At 39.8% G+C, this 22,861-nt stretch overlaps 1 protein-coding gene across 1 annotated transcript in view; it reads right to left on the reverse strand.

Moving 5' to 3' along the window:
- myo6b (myosin VIb) overlaps window positions 1–22,861 on the reverse strand; it is an 87,183-nt gene that overhangs the window by 39,792 nt on the left and 24,530 nt on the right. Inside the window, exons 12-20 of the mRNA XM_052153645.1 lie at window positions 18,095–18,239; window positions 13,334–13,491; window positions 11,338–11,429; window positions 11,021–11,093; window positions 7,808–7,935; window positions 3,293–3,388; window positions 2,890–3,060; window positions 1,414–1,452; window positions 52–145 (exon numbers count right to left, since the gene is read on the reverse strand). Of these exons, the coding sequence (XP_052009605.1) occupies window positions 52–145; window positions 1,414–1,452; window positions 2,890–3,060; window positions 3,293–3,388; window positions 7,808–7,935; window positions 11,021–11,093; window positions 11,338–11,429; window positions 13,334–13,491; window positions 18,095–18,239 (996 nt within the window). The remainder of the gene's footprint in view (window positions 1–51; window positions 146–1,413; window positions 1,453–2,889; window positions 3,061–3,292; window positions 3,389–7,807; window positions 7,936–11,020; window positions 11,094–11,337; window positions 11,430–13,333; window positions 13,492–18,094; window positions 18,240–22,861) is intronic.

Genomic DNA, 22,861 nt, shown 5'->3' on the forward strand with positions numbered 1-22,861 from the left:
TGCAGTGCAGCAGCAGGATTTGAGATCATGCCTATATATTCATATACATACCGGAGCACTGCAGCTGAGACAGAATCTGGGCTCCTTCAAACTGGTGACTGACCATCTTCAGATTGGGCTTCACACAACGGATGAAACTAGAGCCCTTTAGAAAACATATATATCGCAGTTTATTACCTTTTAACAAATAAAACCATTACAATAAACAAACAGAGATTGTCACAAATATAGCTGCATTGTCAGATTTTTTACTGATTCTTGCGATAAGGGACAAAACATGTCTTACATACAAATGTCCTATTTATGTTACAAATCAAGAAATTCATAACAATACAAATACTGGAAAAGTTCAATCTAAAGGAAATTTTTATATTCAGGGCATTTATACTTCATATATATTTTGTAATAATTACATTAGAAGTTTTTTTTTTTTTTAATTCATGCTCTATAATTGGACTAAATAATACATTTAAATATCCAATTAAAGCTAGGGATCTGTAAGATATCAAAAAATATATAAAGTAAACTTTAAATTATGTTTTCCATAAAAGAAAATTGTCTATCAAAGTTGTGTCCTAACTTTGCATCAACTACTTCAGATGTTTTTTAATCCTGAATAGATCAGACAATGTCATGGTCAGCTATAACTCTTTCTTACTTCCTGCTCCTGTGGATGCAACAGTAGGACACGTGGTCTAGAAAGCTTTGTATTTTTATATTTTAAACAAACAATGTTAAAGTCTCTGTGGTCACAGCTTCAACATGTCATCTCCGTCATTCCCATCATGATAATTTATGTTAGAATTGTGGGATAGATTTTGACATTTTAGTTTAGTTTAGCTACAACTGAGGAAAAAAACAAAATGGCTCCAGTGTACAACACATGGTTAAGATGGAAACATATACAATTATAGAATGCATTTACTTACGTAACACTTTTAATGAACACCATTATTAGATCATTAATGACTTACACTCTTGTTGGATTAATCAAATTAAAATAGCATTAAGATGTAAGTTATGAATTGAATAAATGTAAATTTTCAGGAAAAAAAAGTTTTTTTTTTTTTTAAAAAAAACCTGTTCCGTTGCATGGTTCATCAGCTGAGACCATTGTCTAGAAATATATCCATTTCAAATTAATTTTGTATAAAAAAAATAAATAAAATAAAAAAGATTTTAAACCTGTTTTGTCAATTATCTCAAGAACCAGTGAATTCTTACTTTATTCAAAAAAAAATAAGAATGTAATCTCACAATGTTAAACAACTTCATTATATTATTTTGACTTTACTCTCAAAATAATATGACTTTTGTATAAATCCTAATTTTTATTTTATTTCAATGCGTCATTTAAACTGCCTTGTAAAAACCAGCGGGCACCATTTATAAAATAAATAAAACATTACTCACCGTACTGCGAAGCTTTTCAAGCAGAAGGTTCAGCTGGGTCTGTGTGAGTTGATCAGAAGAGAAAAAAGTGTCTCATGAACTTCAGTTCAGAACATCTGTTCTTGCTGAAAATAATACTATACACATACTGTAGCTTTACAATTGTGCTGCCATGCAAATTGTATCAAGACACTGACAAATACAGTAAGCATCAGACATGCATTGTGCCAGTGATTGGTTCAACTAGGCAGATCTTAGCATCTTGCTATCTACACACTCATTATTTCATGAAAAAACATTGTGCCAAAAACAGTCAATGTATTGTTTGACATAACCATTTTACATCCTCTATCTGACCCTTAGAATTAAAAGGACTATTTAATGCTCTTGTACCTTCTTCGCAAGTGAACTGAGCAACAGCAATTTTCAGTGCTTACTCGCGGGCTGCAGGTTTGCAGTTGGATCAAACATAGTTTGCTATGCCCCATACTTTAACAATGTCCCACTTCCTCCTCATTACCTCAGGGTGCACCAAGTTTCTGAACACGGATGCAGCCAGTCGTTGGCATTACTGATGTGGGTAGTCATGTGTTAATGTATTGATCTAATGTCAGAAACTTGAGGCTGTTCAGAACAGGCCATTTTTGCAGCTAAGTATCAATTAATGCACTTTTTGGATAGGGGAGGAAGTTTTGAGCTCTGAAAGTTACAGTATGTTTTAATGTTATAGCCCATTAAACTTATTCAGCAGAGAACAATATTGGCAACATTCACACAAAAACATGGCAATGGACCAGGGCTATGTTTCCCAAAAGCATCGTAAGACTAAGTAGATCATAGGAACCATTGGCCCAAATGGTCTCTACGATCAACTTAAGCTTACGATTCTTTTAGAAAACACAGCCCAGGTGGGTGAAGGAGATCAGAGGAGAAAAGAGGGAACAATCTAAAATCTGTATTTATTTATGAGGTTACAAATCGACACAATGTATGTGACCCCATGGTGCCAGCACTGAATATTTCAGCCAGGCTTACCCTACAAAAGCTCATTTGTTTCTCTTTTTTCCATTGTTTCTGGCTTTCTACAATTATTTCAGCCCCAGAACATTACTGCTTTTCTCAGGAAAAGGTTGAAGAAACAGGAGGAAGTCTAAGAGAGGAAGATGGAGAGAGGACAAAAAAATTAAAAGGAAAGGACTTAGATCACCAGATTTGAGGTCAGAAGTATCTCAAAACTTTTAAAACCTCCATCAACTAAGAACAACAGAATAAAAACTATTTATTGAAAATCTAGCCTTACAAAACAAAATCTACAAAAGGTCCAACAATACACCCTTGAGGAACTCCTAATATAAGGAAAATCAGTCAATATATTAAAACCTTGAAGGCTCAAAGAATTGTCAATTGTAAGCATGTTAACTCCTTTGAAACAATGTTTTACCTGGTCATTAGGGGAGTATGGGAATGTATATGTTCAAAGATAAAGAATATGTTCACCTTGAATTTGTTTCCCACACTGATAAAGCTGAGCTTGCCAGCCTTCTGCTTGGAGTCCTTAGAACTGGAGTTGTTCTCAAAGAGATCCCGGATAAACTTGTCCTTCGACTCACACACCAGGCTCTCCAAGGACATGTGGAGGGCGTCATTATTCTTCTCCACAAACTGGGTCTGCTCTCACACATACACACAACCCACAGGGCACAGAAATAAACACAATGTCAACCTCACACATACACAAACATTACCTGAAAAAACCAACAACTTAACCAAAGGGATTCCCCCAAGGCACAAACCTACAGTGTGCCACAAAGTAATTAAACCATGTTAACACCTGTCATTTCATAGAATTAAAACAATACATAAAAGGATAATGAATAAAATAAGTAAACCGGGTCCTTACAGTCTCATAGCACACAGCACCAGCAAAATGTCTTGTGATGAAACCTTCATCATCTCTCAGATTCCTGTGGATTGTAAGCTTGGACTTCCTGGGCACCTGAAAATCCAACCCAGAAAATTAAATGTCCCACACAAGACATCTAACTGATATAGCCTTATGACGGCCAACAGATCTGGGTCTTGACATTGATAGAATGTCATGGTGACTCCCACAGAAAGTGCCAGGAAATGTCTGGTTCATATTTCTAGGCCAAAATCAAATGTAAAAAAACATTTTACCATTAAGATTTTGCCAAGAATTTGGTACAATTTTATTAGAAAAACAGGCACTATATTTTCTTTATGCAAAATATAATTTCTAATTTTGGGGGTTGAAATATGACCAAGAAATTTCTTCATAAGTCTTACTTATCTTACAACGATTCTGTTGCTTAAAGGAATAGTTCATACAAATATCCAAATAATGTTATAATTTAGTAAACAATGCAAATTCTCACATAAAGACACAAGCAGTGTTGGATGTAATCTAAATTCAACTTAATTCCTTACAGTAATCAAATTACTTTAAGTACAAAAATTAGTGTACCACAGTACATTTAAAATTCTTGTTATCAGATTTCTGTTACTGACTTTCAATTTAGTTACTTTTGAATGACTTCGGTTACACATATTTCTGAAATAATATTATTTATATAGAATACACCTAGAACAGGGGTCTCAAACCACCAGCCCACAGGCTGTATAAGTGTCATATGGCCCACGTGAGTGTTAATATTTTATCCTCAAACTAAATTAAATGCAAATACATTTTTACTTTCTGCATTTTTTATTTATATTTTTATTTGATGTTCTCCCCTTTTTCTCTCCCAATTTGGAATGTCCATATCCCAATATGCGCTAGGTCCTCGTGGTGGCGTAGTGACTCTCCTCAATCCGCGTGGCGGAGGACGAATCTCATTTGCCTCCACGTCTGAGACAGTCAACCTTCGCATCTTATCAAGTAGCTTGTTGTGCACGCGTGGAGGCTTCATGCTATTCTCCGCAGCATCCATGCACAACTCACCACACGCCCCACTGAGAGTGAACCACATTATAGCGACCATGAGGAGGTTACCCCATGTGACTCAAATATGTGCAAACTTGCTAAGTTTATGTCCTTATATATTTAAATAAAATCTCAACATTACATCAAAGCAGCTTGTGATGTTTTTTGACTCATCTCTATACAGGACTGAAAATTCCAATTGGTCTGCCTTTCTCATGAAATACATATGAGGTGTCATAACACAATTCAAATGCAGATCAGTCTACAACGTAGCTGTGAGAGAGAGATGAGTCGCTCAACTTAGAAAACGTCTGTCCACCATGCATCAATAACTGTAGGCTATAACTGTGCCAATAACTAAAACTGCTTTACAAATCACATTTTACAGCATGTATTCTGTAATATGTAGTGGAATAAATTTCAAAAGTAGCCCTCCCAACACTAATACATAACTCAGCAAAAAAAATCATTTTCAACTTCTTTAATTTTCAACAAACTTAACATGTGAAACATGTGTAAGAACAAAAAGATTCAACATCATAAGACATAAACTTAACAAGTTTCACAGACATGTGTCTAACAGATATGGAATAATGTATCCTGAACAAAGGGGGTCTAAATCAAAAGTAATATATAAAATGTATGTATATATATATATATATATATATATATATATATATATATATATATATACATACATACATACATACACACACACACTCACCTAAAGGATTATTAGGAACACCTGTTCAATTTCTCATTAATGCATCTAATCAACCAATCACATGGCAGTTGCTTCAATGCATTTAGGGGTGTGGTCCTGGTCAAGACAATCTCCTGAACTCCAAACTGAATGTCAGAATGGGAAAGAAAGGTGATTTAAGCAATTTTGAGCGTGGCATGGTTGTTGGTGCCAGACGGGCCAGTCTGAGTATTTCACAATCTGCTCAGTTACTGGGATTTTCACGCACAACCATTTCTAGGGTTTACAAAGAATGGTGTGAAAAGGGAAAAACATCCAGTATGGGGCAGTCCTGTGGGCGAAAATGCCTTGTTGATGCTAGAGGTCAGAGGAGAATGGGCCGACTGATTCAAGCTGATAGAAGAGCAACTTTGCCTGAAATAACCACTCGTTACAACCGAGGTATGCAGCAAAGCATTTGTGAAGCCACAACACGCACAACCTTGAGGCGGATGGGCTACAACAGCAGAAGACCCCACCGGTACCACTCATCTCCACTACAAATAGGAAAAATAGGCTACAATTTGCAAGAGCTCACCAAAATTGGACAGTTGAAGACTGGAAAAATGTTGCCTGGTCTGATGAGTCTCGATTTCTGTTGAGACATTCAGATGGTAGAGTCAGAATTTGGCGTAAACAGAATGAGAACATGGATCCATAATGCCTTGTTACCACTGTGCAGGCTGGTGGTGGTGGTTTAATGGTGTGGGGGATGTTTTCTTGGCACACTTTAGGCCCCTTAGTGCCAATTGGGCATCGTTTAAATGCCACGGCCTACCTGGGCATTGTTTCTGACCATGTCCATCCCTTTATGGCCACCATGTACCCATCCTCTGATGGCTACTTCCAGCAGGATAATGCACCATGTCACAAAGCTCGAATCATTGGCCCCCACAGTCACCAGATCTCAACCCAATAGAGCATCTTTGGGATGTGGTGGAACGGGAGCTTCGTGCCCTGGATGTGCATCCCACAAATCTCCATCAACTGCAAGATGCTATCCTATCAATATGGGCCAACATTTCTAAAGAATGCTTTCAGCACCTTGTTGAATCAATGCCACATAGAATTAAGGCAGTTCTGAAGGCGAAAGGGTGTCAAACACAGTATTAGTATGGTGTTCCTAATAATCCTTTAGGTGAGTGTATATATATATATATATATATATAAAATGTTCAACTGGCCCTCGATCAAGAACACCACCTGGCTAGTGGCCCCTGGGTAATTTGAGTTTAAGACTCAAATTGAGACTGCACTAGAATGACGCTACATAGAAGCTGCTATAGAAAATTGATGGATGGATGTTTGCATATCTGTGACAGCTGACAGGCATACGCAACCAGACAAGTCAATGAACAGGGAGGAAAAATAGACTTTATTTTGAATCCATTAAGTGAAAGAAAAAAAAATTTTCTTTGAAAGTTATTAGTGATGTGATTACAATTACATAATCAGTGATAACAGTAATCGGATTACAATTTTAGAGTATAAATTAGTACTTTGTAGTGAATTACTTTTTTTTAGTAACTTCCCAAAAACTGGACGTGAGCCACTGTGAATGAGCGTCTCTCATGAACGTGCAACAGACGTCAAGATTTTCACTGAAACTTGAGTTAAATTTTGTGTTGATTCTCATTGTATGCCTTTAGAAGATATAGAATATGACGTATGAGCTGCAAGAATTACTTTAATAATACTTGTTTGAATAGGCAGACTACAATATTTAGAAAACATATCTTTTTCTGTTCCACGGATAAAATAAAGTCATACGGGTGAGTATTAAGGATGAGTAAATGATGACAGAATTTTAACCCTTATATGCATTTAGTGACCCATGACCTTATTCCAACCCCTATATTTCATAAATGTTTTGGAGCTATGCCAACTCCTCTTTATATTCCACAACAATTATCTTACAAATAGTGTTACACACATTTGCCAAATTTGCAAAGGGTCATTAGAAACACTAGGTATGAAATTGTGCAGATAATTTTTTGTGATTATTTCATATGTATATAAATTGATACTCACAGGATATATAGATTATTACTTTATTACAAGACACATGAGCACTATATTTATACAAATTACTTTTCTGTGCAACAATGGTGAATTATCAGTATTTCATATGAGTGTGCACATACATATTATACATGATAATTCTTACTCAAGGTGGTGCTGTTATTTCAGTGATTGACTTGATTTACATTTGACATTGATATTTGACAAAGAAACAACATGGAAGTTAACTACAGCAAGAGTAACACATGAACAGTATGATTTGGCTATTGTCATTTTGGGGGTACTACTCAAATTATGTAAATTGTTCGTCTACTTATACTCAATAAGTGCCAGATAAAATACATATGTGTAGCTCAAATGAGTTTGGCAGCCAGTTGAATCTCATGAAATTTGTGTGTGAAAGTAATTAATCCTGTTCCAGATCTCTTTGATATTTGAAAAATAATACATCAAAATATATTAGAATTTATTCTAATCTATAACTTTCTAATTGTCTTGAAAATGCTTTGAAAATGTTACACTCACTTGGCATTTTATAGATCCATTTCTTATAGAAATACGCGTCGGGCCTCTAAAGACCAGAGTATGTAATAATATTTGGTGAAATACCCATGCATTTAAGGGTTAATTTTGGGTGAACATCCTCTTTAAGCGTTCTATTTCTATATACAGATGTGGCTGTTGGAGAGAACCGAATCATTACTTACAGTCAGACGGAAATGATCTTTATGCTTGCTGTGAACCACCTCTGTAAAGTGCTGATCACTGGGCTGGGGAAGACGGTTCTCTTCATCCAGAATATCCAAGATACCCACCAACTTTGCCTCAACCAGATCTGTCAAGCAAACAATATCTGAATCTAATGTCATAGGAAGAAATTTTTCATGCGAATGAAAGGGAGCACAGGAGAATAATATGAATTAACATATTCAATGCCTGTGCAGAAGGTATTATCTAAAGTGATTTAGAACCATTTTAAGCCATTTTAAATGGGCAAATGCAAAGTCGGTGGGCACAGTGCAAAGTTGTTGATAATCAGTGCGAAGGCATCCGTCATATGCATAATTCATCTGAGACGTGAGCAGGTGAGAGAGGTGTGGATACAAGTGCATTTGCATGAGCAGACACAAAAGTATAAATGTGAGGTGATTGATGAGGCGGCATGCAGGGAAAGGACCTGCATGTCCATTTGGAAATCACAAGGACATGTGTTGCATTACTATTGGGAGAATTAGGAAAAGTAAATCTGCCGAATGGAAAGCACAAACAAGCGTCTTTCCCGTCGGAATAGAAGTGACATCTGCGATTCAGGTGTTGCACACTTACTCTTGCACTGCACAAACCGTATTAGAGTGGTGGGATGTAACGTTAAGCCACCTGCATACTGTGCAGACTCACACAAGCTGTTCTGTTGGAGATATTTTGACAGCTTGCGAAAAAAAAAAAAAACTGAGGTGGTTGGTTTTTTAGAGAGAAGCAGAGGGATACGCAGAAGATCTCAGTGCAGAAATATTATTTTCTTAATCAGAATTTTTGCCTTGTTTACCGGTAAAAATGTAGTACCCTTAAAAAAAGATACGAAAAAAATTGTGTGAGATAAGAAATATCTTGAATTAAGATGGGCTGAATTTTAACCTCAGTCACCATCCACTTTCAATGTCTGGAACAATAGAAACACAGAAAGTAATGTGGTTTTGGAGCAACGTGAGATTGAATAAATGACTGCAGATTATTTTTTGGGATTAAACATTTTTGGTGTAAATTTAATTTTCTTACTCTATTGGAAAAGTGCTTTTATTAGGATAAGCCTCACTAAATATAGTTAGAGTTAATTCTTAACAAAAGAAAAAGAAAGAAAAATTTGTCAAAGGGGTAAGAAAACAAGTCTTAATATCTTGTGCAATTTTGATTCTCAAGTATATGCATCTTGTTCTATTAAAACAAGACAAAACTTCTGATTTGGAAAGTGATTTTTGCAGAGCATCGGTAAGCCATTATGGGTTCAAATAAAGGCTGAGAAAAAAGTTGAAAGCCATTGGTCTGATACCTCTGCAGACCTGGTGATGGTATTTGCATTCAGTGAACTATCTTGAGATTTCCTTGTGTGTCCTGAGACTAAACTGACTTACTGTTTCTGAGGGGGTGAATAGGGTCAGACCGCATTGCTGGAGTAATCACCTTTAGAGACAGCACTAAAACAGTGCAGCTTTCATCTTATCTCCTAATCCCATTCCTGAGTTATCTCTGGCAAGCAGGATACATTTCTGCTGTGTTTTCCTGTGGAATATTCATTCTAGGTACACTGCAAGTCAAAAGTTTGGACAAATTTGACTGAAATGTTTCTCATAATCTTAACAATCTTTTAATCTAATCTACTGTGTCATGTGCTTAAATGCTTGAAATTAGTTTTGAGACAAAGAATATAATATACAGTTGTTTTGATTTGTTTAATATTTAAGTCACAACATAATTCCCATACTTCCATTTGAGAAATTACGAAGGCTGTCGATTTAACGTGTTTATTCAGTGCCAATAATTGTATAAAAAATGCAATGATTTAAAAAATGTAAACAATTAATCATGCCCCCTGACATAATGTTCAATGGTATGGGAATAAAACTAAAAATATATATACTTCTAAAGCCACTTTTGTAATGTCGAATCAATGCTTTATTCATCTGCCATGACAATCGAATGTCTTTAAATTATTTTATTATACTAGATGTATTATATTTATGATTATTTTGATTATTATATACTGAATTATTTTTATCTGGGGGCATTATTAATTAATCACCGACTTGTGTAATTATTCGAAAATTTTAATCGATCAACAGTCCTAGTTATTTTATAATTTGTCTGAATTATTATTACTATTATTTTAAAATGAGGCAAATAGTAAAGCTGCAAATTAAATTAGACAATTTAGTGTTACTGATTAAAAAAACACAGGTTTAAAAACTCTGTAATAAGGCATTGTCCTACCATCAGAGCAATTTAATGTACTACTTTCATTATTTTGAGAGTCTTCAGTCAGTGCGAAACATCTGCAACTTCAGGCAGCACACTCTAAACACTTACCGAGTGCTGACAGCACATCATAAATTGGAAGCAGTTCACACAGGACACGTACTTGTGTTCACTTGTGTTTCAAAGCTGAACTACCTCTAACGTGATACAGTGTTTTAAACAATATGGCTTTTTATGGCATGAGAGGCGACAAAACATCCATCTGCATATGTACATGGACTAACAATTTAAAAATATTCAGACGATTTAAAAAAATTTGTTAAAAGTACAGCATGCATGAGCAGTATTTTCCAATATCTATTCAATACTTTCATCGGTCACAAAAGTGCAATGTCTTTGATCAATCTTAATTTTTGAGGGGCTTTTCTCAGCAGATATTAATATATGCCAATAATTATGATTAATTTGATTACTTATTGGCATGTCATGCAATTACAGTAATTCAATGAAAAAAATATATTTAACTGACAGCTCAATAAAATCGTAATAATAAATAACGAGTAAGTGTGTCCAAACTTTTAAATGGTAGTATATGCATTGTCTAGAGAGTACGAGACATTTTAAAGACACCACGATTCATGTGAAGGCACTTTCTTGCAGTGTACAGTATGCAAATAGCTCTGTTGTCACATGGGGACAGTTTTTTTTTTAATTATCAAGGCCAGAATTCCCAATAGTTCAGCAATGACCTGTTGAAAAATTACATGAGCATTAACTCTGAGATAAAGAACATTTAGGGGCATGAGCGTTTGTGTGGTGTTGGTGAACTTGGCATTTCTTTCTGTGGAGGACTTCATTATATTCATGAAGCGCTCTATGGGCCAAAGTGCATCCAATAATGAATGGAATGGAGAAAGGTTATTAATATTAGCCGCCAAAGGGACACTGACCTATGCAGTCCTGGTTATCCACATAATGAACTTCATTCACTCCCAGACCCTCCTTCTGATATAGCTCTTGCTCCTGGGGAGGAAAATACAAGATAAGTGTGCACCAGTTTTTGCTGATGGAGGCGAATGTTTAACTCAATATGCTGGAATAGGTGTGTCTCATAAAAAGTTAAATTGGAATCATTAAATCAGAAGAGTTTTGTGCTTTTGCTGAAAGAAGAATGCAGATTAAATGGCTTCAAGAGTAAGTTTTAAGAAGGGCATAGTTGTGAGTCACTGATCATTACAAAACATCCCAATAACCACTGACGACTCACCTCTTTCAGTATGCGTTCATTAAAAAACTGCTGCAGTTTTTCATTACAATAGTTGATGCAGAATTGCTCAAAGCTGTTGTGCTCGAAATACTCTAAACAGGAATATAAAAAAAACAAAAAACATTTTACGGTTCATGCGCTAGTCATTTTGCTAAATTCATTAAACCGTTACACAATGAGACTGTTAGTGAGAGCCATTTGTGCAGTAGGTTATCAAACCTACTGCATATTCCTTATTTCTGTACAGGAACAAACAAATAGAAAGTGACTTCACTTCGCCTACTGTATAGTTAATGAGTCATATCCCATGCTATATTTATCATACAAAAATGAAAACGACCTCATCATTTACTTCTTCATTTCTTCATGCGTAACACAATTGAAGTTTTAGAAGGATATCTCAGCTCTGTTGGTCCTCACAATACAAGTGAATGATGACCAGAACCCAGAAGGTTCAAAAAGGACATAAAGGCAGCATAAAAGTAATCCATACTCTAGTGGTTAAATCCATGTCTTCTGAAGTGATATTATAGGTGTGTGAAAAACAGATCAATGTGCAATTCCTTCTCTACTGTAAATCTACATTTTCACTTTCACCTTCACATTTAGCCAGGACTTAAATACTTATTGACTCTAACTCAAACCTAACATAGAACTTCTGAGGACATTGATTTAACCAATGGAGCAAAATTGATTACTTTTAACATGCTTTTATGTGCTTTTTGGACCTTCTGAGTTCTGGTCACCATTCACTTACCAACAGTACCAACAGAGCTGAGATATTCTTCTTAAAAAAAAATGTGTTTGTGTTCTGCAGAAGAAACTCACACATCTGAGAAGTCATGAAGGTGAGATAATGATGAGAGAATTTTCACAAGTAATTTTATAAGTTTAGACTTAACCATAGACTTCCATTAAGTGCATTTCTATACACACAATTTGGGCCCACTTTATTTAGTGTCTTTAACAACTAAGTTCTTCAGATACAATGTACTTATTTTGTATATATGTGCTGTTTGCATTGTACTTACATTTAAAGTACTTGAATTCAATTACATCTGTAGTTACACTGTTAACCTTACCCCTAACCAAACTCATACCCTAAACATTTACCCTAACCCCTACTTCTAAAAGTACCAGTAACAACCTCAGTAGCATAAAATGTGAATCTTGTGAGAATTTTGCAGAACAACATGTAGTTACACCATAAACACATTGAAATGTATATGTTTTAATGTTAGTATACAGCAGTAAAATACACTTAATGTAAAGTGGGACCTACGATATTTAGCTTTTTTTGACAAATTGAGGTTGGAGTCAAAATAATTAACTTGTCTTAAACCAAAAATATCCCTTTAAGAACTTAACGCCAGTAAAATATCTACTATCTCTGAAAGAGCTCGGCCTTTACAGTGGGCCCAAAAAAGTATTTGGACACTTGAGCCACAATTAAAAATCTATAAATCTCTTTGCATCATATCACAAAATGTCATATCAATGGTATTTATTTTTAATAAAGCGCAAATTAACTTTCCCCGCAAAACATTTTACAAAAATACGTTTGACAAATACATTGTTCAAAATTAAAACAAAAAGTGTTTGACAATTCCTGGTGGTCTTTGTGGAACACGTCCATATTTATTGTGATGAACCACACTTTTAGTTCCTCTGCTAGGACACTTGTGTTAACTTGAACTTCATATAACCACTTAACATTTAAAAAAAATAAAAATTTATTCGTTCTGAGAAAAGATCCAGCATAATTTGTTTGCCACTTGGCTTGATATTTTCCATCTAATACAATGACATTCAGGCATTTTTAAGAGTCCAAAAACATTTTGGGGCCACTGTATAAAACTAGGTTTTCTCATATCTTACATTATATACCAAATCTGGTTGGTATGTTTGAAATAAGTAAAAACAAAAGATATGTAAACGAGATCACTCTGTGTTTGGGCAATGTGAACCATCGTTTGTGGCTACCAAACAGGCTTACCAAAGCCAGCAATGTCCAAGACGCCGATGAAGTTGGAGGACGTATCAAAGGGGAAGCACCGGTTGACCCGTTTGACCACATGATCAAAGAGCCGGCTGTAAACTGTTTTGGCGAGGGCATCACGGGCATTGTTGGCCTGTTCCACCTTAAGAGGCACCCTAGAGAGGAGCAAAGTGGGACAGGAGGAGTCAAAATCTGGGCCAGGGCTTCTGCTAACGGTGCCTCATCAATACATGTCCATTCTGTTTAACTCGGTCCAACTTTGCACTCTTAAAGACAGTCTGTGGTTCACCACTCAAAGCAAATCTTTAAAAAACACTTTAGGGGGAGAACAGAATGCCAGCAAGTCTTGAAAATGTTTTGAGTTAGACAAAATGTAATTTATTTTCCTCTCAATTCCATTATGACTTCAGACGCTCAAGGCTGCTGAAAAATCTCAGCTAACTTTATTTGACTGGACAATAATTTGTTTCTACAGTTATTCAAAGGGAAAACAAATACAATTAAATGCTTCAGAGCCTAAAGTTTGAGTACAAGTAAAATAGTTTTGTAACAATATATGTGCCTCTCCACAAGAGAAAATTATTTTTGCAGAATTGTATTCATTGGAACAAAAATACATTTACAGTATGCTGCATTCCTCACTGCTGAAAGGGATTTTCACACTTTTCCTTGTTTTTTGGAACAAAAAAATGACAAGAGGTGCTTGGAGACCGCTTTTTCCAAGACTATGCAATAAAGTGTGCCGGAATCTGTGAAAAAGTCAAAAAAAAAACTTTAGGCAAAACGCTAAACTTACATTTCAACATTTATGACAGTGTAGACTCTACTGTCTTCTAAAAGGGACAGTTCACCCAAAAAAGAAAATTCTCTTATCATTTACTCACCCTCATGCCATCCCAGATCTGTGTGACTTTCTTTCTTCTGCTGAACACAAATAAAGATTTTTAGAAGAATATCTCTGTTCTGTAGGTCCATACAATAGAAGTGAATGGTGGCCAGAACTTTCAAGGTCAAAAAACATATGAAGGCAGCATAAAAGTAATCCATACAACTCCAGTGGTTAAATCCATGTCTTTAGAAGCCACATGATAAGTGTGGGTGAGAAACAGATTTTTTTTTCAATAAATTCTCCTCCCTGCCCAGTAGGTGGCGACATGCAGCAAAAATGTGAATCCCAAAAAAAGAATATGACAGTGAAGACTTATTGTAAAACAATTATTAAATATTGAATTGTTTCTCACCCACTCCCATCACATCACTTATGAATCAGAATCAGAAACAGCTTTATTGTAAGTGTTTTTTATGCATACAAGGAATTTGTTTTGGTGTTGTAGGTGCGTGTCACACAATCTCTAAATATATGAAACAAGAATTAAAATATAAGCAATATAAATATAAATATATCCACACAGTATCAATTAAAAGTAAGAATAAAATAAAAGAGAGCAGAGTAGTACAGTGGAATGTAGAGCCAGAGGTGGAGTGTGGAGAGTGTCAGGGTGGGTACCGGCCCTAGTTGATAAGGCAAGTGGCGGATGGGAAGAAACTGTTCTTGTAGCGTGAGGTTTTTTTCCTGATGGACCTCAGCCTTCTGCCAGAGGGGAGTGAATCATGGAATTAAACCACTGGAGTTGTATGGATTACTTTTATGCTGCATTTATGTGCTTTTTGGAGCTTCACAATTCTGGTCACCATTCACTTCTATTGTATGGACCTACAGAGCTGAAATATTCGTCTAAAAAAAGTAAATGCGAGAATTTTAATTTTTGGGTGAACTAACCCTTTAAGAAATAACTTTTTTGAACAGAAGTTTAGGGAACTTATAAATTCAAGTGCAACCGTTGAATTTAAAGCAAGTAAAACTTTCTTGGCAAATATGACAAACAATTACAAGAGGCGCTATTCCAAAGACTACAAAATAAAGTTTGCTTTAACATGTGTAAAAACCTGCGAAAAGACCTAAAAAAAAGACCAAGGCAAAATCCTAAACTTACGTACATTTCAACATACTCCTTTTTGTTGTTGTTGTTGTTGATCAAATGTATGAAAGTGAAGACTAATCACACTATGTAAAGAAGTTTAGAGAACTGATAAATTGAAGTGTACAACTTTTTCCAAGTTAAACATTCATGGCAAAATATAAAGTGGGGTCTTTGATAAATGCACACTGGCAAAACAAAAACAGTACTTGAAGTCCTGTTGAAGCTTGTAGGCGTAGACGTGTAGCACCCCTGCAATATTACATGAAAACACAAATAAATCTCTATAAAGATTCTCCTATGAAAGTGTAGCAGCACATGGACTCAGTTTTAATCACAAGACACAACGGCTCCATATCATCCTCCAGAGACGAATGGATACCACCGACCATCTGATACTCAAGAACAAAATGATAATGCTTTCTTGCACTCTCGACGACAGTGCCCTGCTGTGGGAATACCTACTGTGTGACTCTTTTTGCTTGCTCAGTTAATAAAAGCTGGATCTGGCCCTTAATAATCTCTAAAATCTTGAGCCTGCGAGATCGCTTTTTATTAACTTGCTTTTATGCTATTACCGTATTCCCTCTGTTGCATGCATACCGAGAGGCTGCCAGAAATATTTCTAAACCTTCCTTCACAATGTCATTCTCTTTTTTGCATTTGACTTTTTTTTTTTTTTTTTCACAATTTCTCTGAAATTAAGTTCTGTCATGCACAAGCTGTTGCCCTCTCCAGTGTTTGACGTGTGCATTACTAGAGGTACTGTAGTCTTGCTTTAATACAGTCCCCAGAATTTTCCATAAAATTCATATTGCATATGTATGTGGTTGTGCATCTGTTCAGTCAAATGAGCTGGTCACCGAAACCTCCTGTGACTCTCATCATAGCTAAAAGACCCCAAGCACTTCCTTACGCAAACATACATTATTTACGCAGTGCAAACACTCCCAGTCCAGCATCTGTGCTGGGTTAAATATTAATCCGCTGAATATAAAACTCCACCTGGGCAATGCGGAAGATGAATCGGATTCAATAGAGGCAATCGAGTTTTTCCAATTCCACTACTCCTCGACAATTTTAAAGCACACATTGGTAATAGCAATTGGACTGTGGGTTTTACGTGCCTTGTAGTGAAAGAGGAGAACTGGGCTTTTGATTCACAAAGTTTCAAACTGGAGTCTTATCTCTACACTCAAGACACAGTTGTGTAGCCTACGGCATACTCAGGCATACGCCGTATACCCACCTATCTTTCTATGAATTTTGTGTATGCCCACATAAAATTAGCAATGTTATGTGTGGCCGCCAGAACAGCAAGGATGATTTTGACCCATAACCTTTAATTATACTGAGGTGAAACTGCAGCACCTTTGAGTGAACTGTGATTCTTTTTTTAATAAGAGTCCACAGATTGTCTATAAACGAGCACGGAGCAGCAGCAGGCAGGAGTGCTAAACTCAATTGAAGGCACAGCCAGATAGAGTCAGACTCAGCAGAGCAACCAATCAGAACATTCCTTTTAGACACGATTAGATATTTTCTAACCAATCATATTTTCTGTTTCAATAAGGGGCGGGACATTTCAAGCATCTACAGTGAAACGCTGTTGCGCCAGCAGTGCTGGAGTTACCATCATTTGTGCTGTATATTTCCTTTGCTGCTAAAAGTGAAAATATGAATGCATTTAAATAAAAACGTATGTTATAAAACATTTAGGTAAAATACCGTGTGTCACTGCACCCATGCTAGTTTTTTATGCTCTTCGCAGATGACAAGTTGTCCACTAATTGTATCAAATGTCCTTTTTTCTGTCTTTTACTGCTGTCAGTTGTGCCTTTTTTCCCTCGTGATATCAAATCACCTTAATTGATATTTTTAATTGGAAATCTTTTTCACGACACAGAAAATACAATTTTTGTACACTAATAATACAAACAAATAGCCTAATCATTCATTTTGTGTACTGTATATTGTCATATAAGATAACGTGTTAATGTAAACATAACTACATTAGTCATTACCTATACAAAACTAATTAATTTATTCAAGTATAAAGTGTTACCAATTTCAATGTTAATTAAAAGAACAGTTAATCAAACCTAGTAATTTAAATAGATATTTAATATAAATTTTTTGTAGTGCACTGTACACAATGCAAGCAAGCATATCATAATTTATGGGATGGGGGGGGTCCTCGATAAATTCACACTATGCCCACCTCTTCGGTCACACCACAACACTGCACAGACTGTTAAGAAACATTGTGGACCAGAGTGGAAAAAGTTCCTAGTGCTGCAAAGGGACAGACTACAGTTTTCAGCTGGCCTCGTCTCTTATGTAATCAATAGAAATACGTCCATTTAGATGCAGAAGAAAACTTTCAATGGTAACTAGACTATTACGTCCCCTCAGCCAATTTAGTCTGTGCCACATTTGATTATACTGACCATATCTCTAAAGGAAACGCAGCAATTAGCTATTTTCGGTTCTCCTTTCGTCTGTGAATGAGCGACCGGAGAATTAATTTAACAGTTATGCGAATCCTGATAGGGCAAAATGGTGAAATGCAATATTAGAAGACGTTTTGAATGATGGGGAGATTGAGATGTGAGTGTGGAAAATACTTGACAGGAATATAATGGGATTTGGAGTTGCTTTTTGCTCAGGGGAGCAACCTAAATGATCATCAAGACACAAAAAGACAAATAAAACAAAGAAGGCCACATTCAGGTCAGTGGCAGGGCAGACACAAGTGTACATTTGTGAGGTCACTTACTTGATGACTGTGCCTTTGGCGCCCCCTGCAGTGGTGAGCATGACCCTGGTGGTGAGGCTTACTCTCAAGTCATCCTGGTCCAGGCCCAACAGGTCAGCACAGTATTCCAGAGTCTGACTGGACTGTTTCTTCAGAATGCAGCCACCTGACACCAGATGCAAACCTTAGTTTTATGATGATCTGTAAAAACTGCACTATGCCTTAAAGGGATAGGTCACCCAAAAATGAATATCCAAAAATCACATAAATGCAGCATAAAAGACTCAAGTGTTTAAATCCATGTCCTCTGGAGTGATATTATCACTATTATACCTTTTTTACTATAAATCTCAGCTTTTAAATACACAATTGTGGCAGCGGGGGCGTGGTCAAGCGCCCGTCCGGGAGAGGAAAGCGGTAAGGGCGCTTACACCTGAGCTAAATTATGCTAACACCTGTCTCTAATTCCAGTGAGCACGAGGAGAGCGGCATAAAAACAGAGCCTCCAGATGGGGAGAGAGAAAAAAGAAAGAGAGCAGACACAGCGTTTGTGTGTTCGTGTATTTGTGTATATAAAACATAATTAAAAGAGAGACGTACCTTGAGAGGAAGACCTGTTTCCTGTCCTCCCTCACTAGTCTAGTGCTACACTGGTGCCGAAACCCGGGAAATTATGGAGCAAAGTCGCCCCATAGAGTCCTCCCAGCTGGCAGAAGTCCTCCAATCCCTCGCGACGCTGCACCAAGGCCACCAGCAATCCCTGCTTGAGCTCCGGCAGGACCAAGATCGCCGGTTTTTTGAGATCATGCGGGCTCAGGCAGAGGACCGGCTCACCATCCGGAGCCTCCTCAGCCAGGAGATGGAGCCGGCCACAGCCGCGACCCCGGACAGCCACGCTACGCTACCCCCGCCCACGTTACAGAAAAAGGGGGCAGCAGATGATCCTGAGGCCTTCCTCGACTTGTTCGAGCGGACGGCCGAAATCTGGGGCTGGCCGCCCGAACAGTGGGCAGCCCGTCTAATTCCTCTCCTGTCCGGGGAAGCTCAGCTCGCGGCACAACAACTGCCGGCGAAAAATCTCCTGGCTTACACTGACCTGAAGAGGGCCATTCTGCAACGGGTCGGTCGGAGCCCGGAAGAGAATCGCCAGCTCTTCCGGGGCATGAAGCTGGAGAAGTCCGATCGCCCGTTCGCGTTTGCCCAACGGCTCCGGGACGCCTGTCGGCGCTGGCTGCTCGCGGGGACCACGACGTCGAGGGAGTGATCGACCAGGTGGTACTGGAACAGTTCGTTCAACGGCTGCCTCGGAAGACGGCGGGGTGGGTCCAGTGCCATCGCCCGGCGTCGTTGGAGGAAGCTGTTCGGCTAGCGGAGGACCACTTGGCGGCGATCCCGAGGGCGGACGAGCCCTCTTCTTCTCTCTCTCTCCCCTTCCCTTGTATCTGCCCATGCCCTCGCCCCCTCCCTGTGTTTTCTCCTTCTGTTCTCTCCCCAGGGCCCGTTACTGCCCCGCGCAGGAGTGGAGGCTTCCAGAGACCTGCTCCCGGCCGTGGGAGAATGCGTCCTCCCATTCCCCGTCTTTCAGCCGCTCTCCTCCTCAGGTGGGGGCACCCGCCAGCACAAGTGCGGCCGCAACGCCTGGGCCGGCCTGTTGGAGGTGCGGAGACCCGGCCACTTCCGGGATCAGTGTCCGCTGATGGAGGTGGGGACGGTGGTGCGGGTCTCCGACGTCCCGCAGGCTGCCCCTGTCGGGCTGGAGCATACCGGATTCGGTAAGGATCAGGGGGTATTTACCAAGCTTTGCTGGATACCGGCTGCAATCAGACCACCATCCACCAACGCTTGGTTCAACCCGGGCTTTGGGTTTATCTAAACTGATGAGGGTGAGGTGTGTGCATGGGGATGTGCACAAATATCCCATGGTGACGTTGGCAATTATATTTAGGGGAAAAAACATAGTGTGGAGGCAGCGGTTAGTTCCGCCTCACCCATCCGCTAATCTTGGGTACTGATTGGTCGAATTTTAAAGATATATTAGAGGGTATTTGTGCGGATGGGTCCTGCATAAAGAGGTGTGCAGTGTGCGATGCTCTGGCAGGGAGGCGGAGCCGGGATCGCTCCTCGGCTGCCCGGAATGACGAGGAAAGGGCGAGGTGGCGCCCCTCCTCTCAGGGAATTCCCTGAAGGGGACTTTCCTCTAGATCAGTCGCGGGATCGAAACTCTTAAACATGCTTTTGACCAAGTGAGAGTGATTGATGGTCAACAGCTCCGGCCGGGCGTCGCCATTGCATACCTATACTTTGCGTTGGTTAAAGACCGGTTATATAGAGTGACGCAGGACGCTCAAACAAAGGAGGAAGTGACACAATTATTGGTTCCACGAGCCGCCGGAAATGGTTTTCCAGGCGGCTCACTACAATCCTATGGCCGGTCACCTAGGGGAACGGAAAACACTTCTCCGCCTAATAGCCCGCTTCTATTGGCCGGGCATTGGCGGTGACGTCCGCAGGTGGTGTGCGGCGTGCCGTGAATGTCAGCTGGTAAACCCACCGGCCACCCCAAAAGCGCCATTGCGCCCTCTACCATTAATCGAGGTCCCCTTCGAGAGAATTGGGATGGACCTCGCCGGGCCATTAGAACGGTCAGCACGCGGACATCGCCGTGTTAGTCCTAGTGGATTACGCGACACGATATCCGGAAGCAGTGCCTCTGAGCAACATCTCTGCACGTAGTGTTGCAGGGGCACTCTTCAAGATAATCTCCGGTGGGGATTCCGAAGGAAATCCTCACCGATCAAGGCACGACTTTTATGTCACGAACACTTCGCGAACTTTACGAGCTCTTGGGCATCAAATCGATTCAGCACTAGCGCTTACCACCCGCAGACAGATGGCCTAGTGGAACGATTTAATAAAACGCTCAAGAACATGATTCAGTAAATTGCATACACGAGGACGCTAGAAATTGGGATAAGTGACTAGACCCCTGTTGTTTGCAGTACGAGAGGTCCCACAAGCCTCCACCGGGTTCTCCCCATTTGAGCTGCTGTACGGGCGACGCCCCTGCGGTGTCCTTGACGTCATCCGCTGAGCGTGGGAGGAGGGACCTTCTAATAGTAAAAATGAAATTCAGTTCGTTCTCGATCTTAGAGCAAAACTCCACACACTGGGGCGATTAACACAGGAAAATTTGCTCCAAGCTCAAGAACGCCAACGCCGGCTGTATGACAGGGGTGCTCGGCTCACGGAATTTGCACCGGAGATAAGGTACTTGTATTACTCCCAACATCGAAGCTCTAAATTACTCGCCAAGTGGCAAGGACCCTTTGAGGTCACACGACGAGTCGGGGATCTCGATTATGAGGTTAAACATACCGATAGAGGGGGCGATGTCAAATTTATCACCTCAACCTCCTGAAATTATGGAAGGAGGAGGCAGCCTCTGTGACGTTGGCCACGGTAGTTCCGAGAGGGCGGAGCTCGGGCCGGAGGTAAACAAAACTACAATCTCAACACTCCGGTTACTTGTGGAGACCAACTCTCACCGCGACAGCTCACAGAGGTTTCTGAATTACAAAAGGAATTTGCGGATGTGTTTTCCCTCTACCGGGCCGTACAAACATCATACAGCACCACATCGAGACCGAGCCGGGCGCGGTGGTGCGTTGTCGCTCTATCACTTACCCGAACATAAAAAGAAAATAGTACGGGAAGAATTAGATGCGATGCTTGATATGGGCGTAATAGAGGAATCCCACAGTGATTGGTCCAGCCCGGTTGTTCTTGTTCCCAAGAGTGATGGGTCTATTCGATTCTGTGTGGATTACAGAAAAGTCAACGCGGTGTCTAAATTTGACGCGTACCCAATGCCCCGTGTTGATGAACTGCTCGATCGGTTAGGCACTGCTCGATTTTATTCGACCTTGGATTTAACAAAGGGTTATTGGCAGATCCCTTGACACCAATGTCCCGTGAGAAAACAGCCTTCACTACGCCGTTTGGGTTACACCAATTTGTGACGCTTCCTTTCGGTTTGTTTGGGGCGCCGCCACGCTTCAGCGACTCATGGATCGGATCCTCAGACCGCGACACCGCGTACGCCGCTGCCTATTTAGATGATATTATCATTTATAGCAATGATTGGCAGCGGCACATGCAACATCTGAGGGCCGTCCTGAGGTCGCTGCGGCGGGCGGGCTCACGGCAAACCCTAAGAAGTGCGCGATTGGGCGTGTGGAGGTACGGTATCTGGGGTTCCACTTGGGTCATGGCCAGGTGCGGCCCCAAATTGATAAGACCACGGCGATTGCGACTTGCCCTAGACCGAAGACCAAAAAGGGGGTGAGGCAGTTCCTGGGGCTGGCTGGCTATTATAGAAGGTTTGTGCCTAATTATTCGGACGCCACCAGCCCGCTGACTGACCTCACTAAAAAGGGGCTCCAGATCCGGTTCAATGGTCGGAGCAGTGTCAACAGGCGTTTATGCAGGTTAAAGCCGCGACTTTGTGGGGGCCGCTTCTTCATGCACCTGACTTCTCTCTCCCTTTTATTTTGCAGACGGACGCTTCAGACAGAGGGCTGGGGGCCGTACTCTTGCAGGTGGTGGAGGGGGAGGAGCGCCCAGTGCTGTACATTAGCCGTAAGCTCTCCTTAAGGGAGACTAAGTACAGCACTGTGGAGAAGGAGTGTTTGGCCATCAAGTGGGCGGTCCTCACCCTCCGGTATTACCTGCTGGGGCGGGCCTTCACCCTCTGCTCGGATCACGCCCCACTCCAGTGGCTCCACCGCA

The sequence above is a fragment of the Xyrauchen texanus genome, chromosome 22 (genome assembly GCF_025860055.1).
Source record: "Xyrauchen texanus isolate HMW12.3.18 chromosome 22, RBS_HiC_50CHRs, whole genome shotgun sequence".
Classification (NCBI taxonomy): Eukaryota; Metazoa; Chordata; class Actinopteri; order Cypriniformes; family Catostomidae; genus Xyrauchen; species Xyrauchen texanus.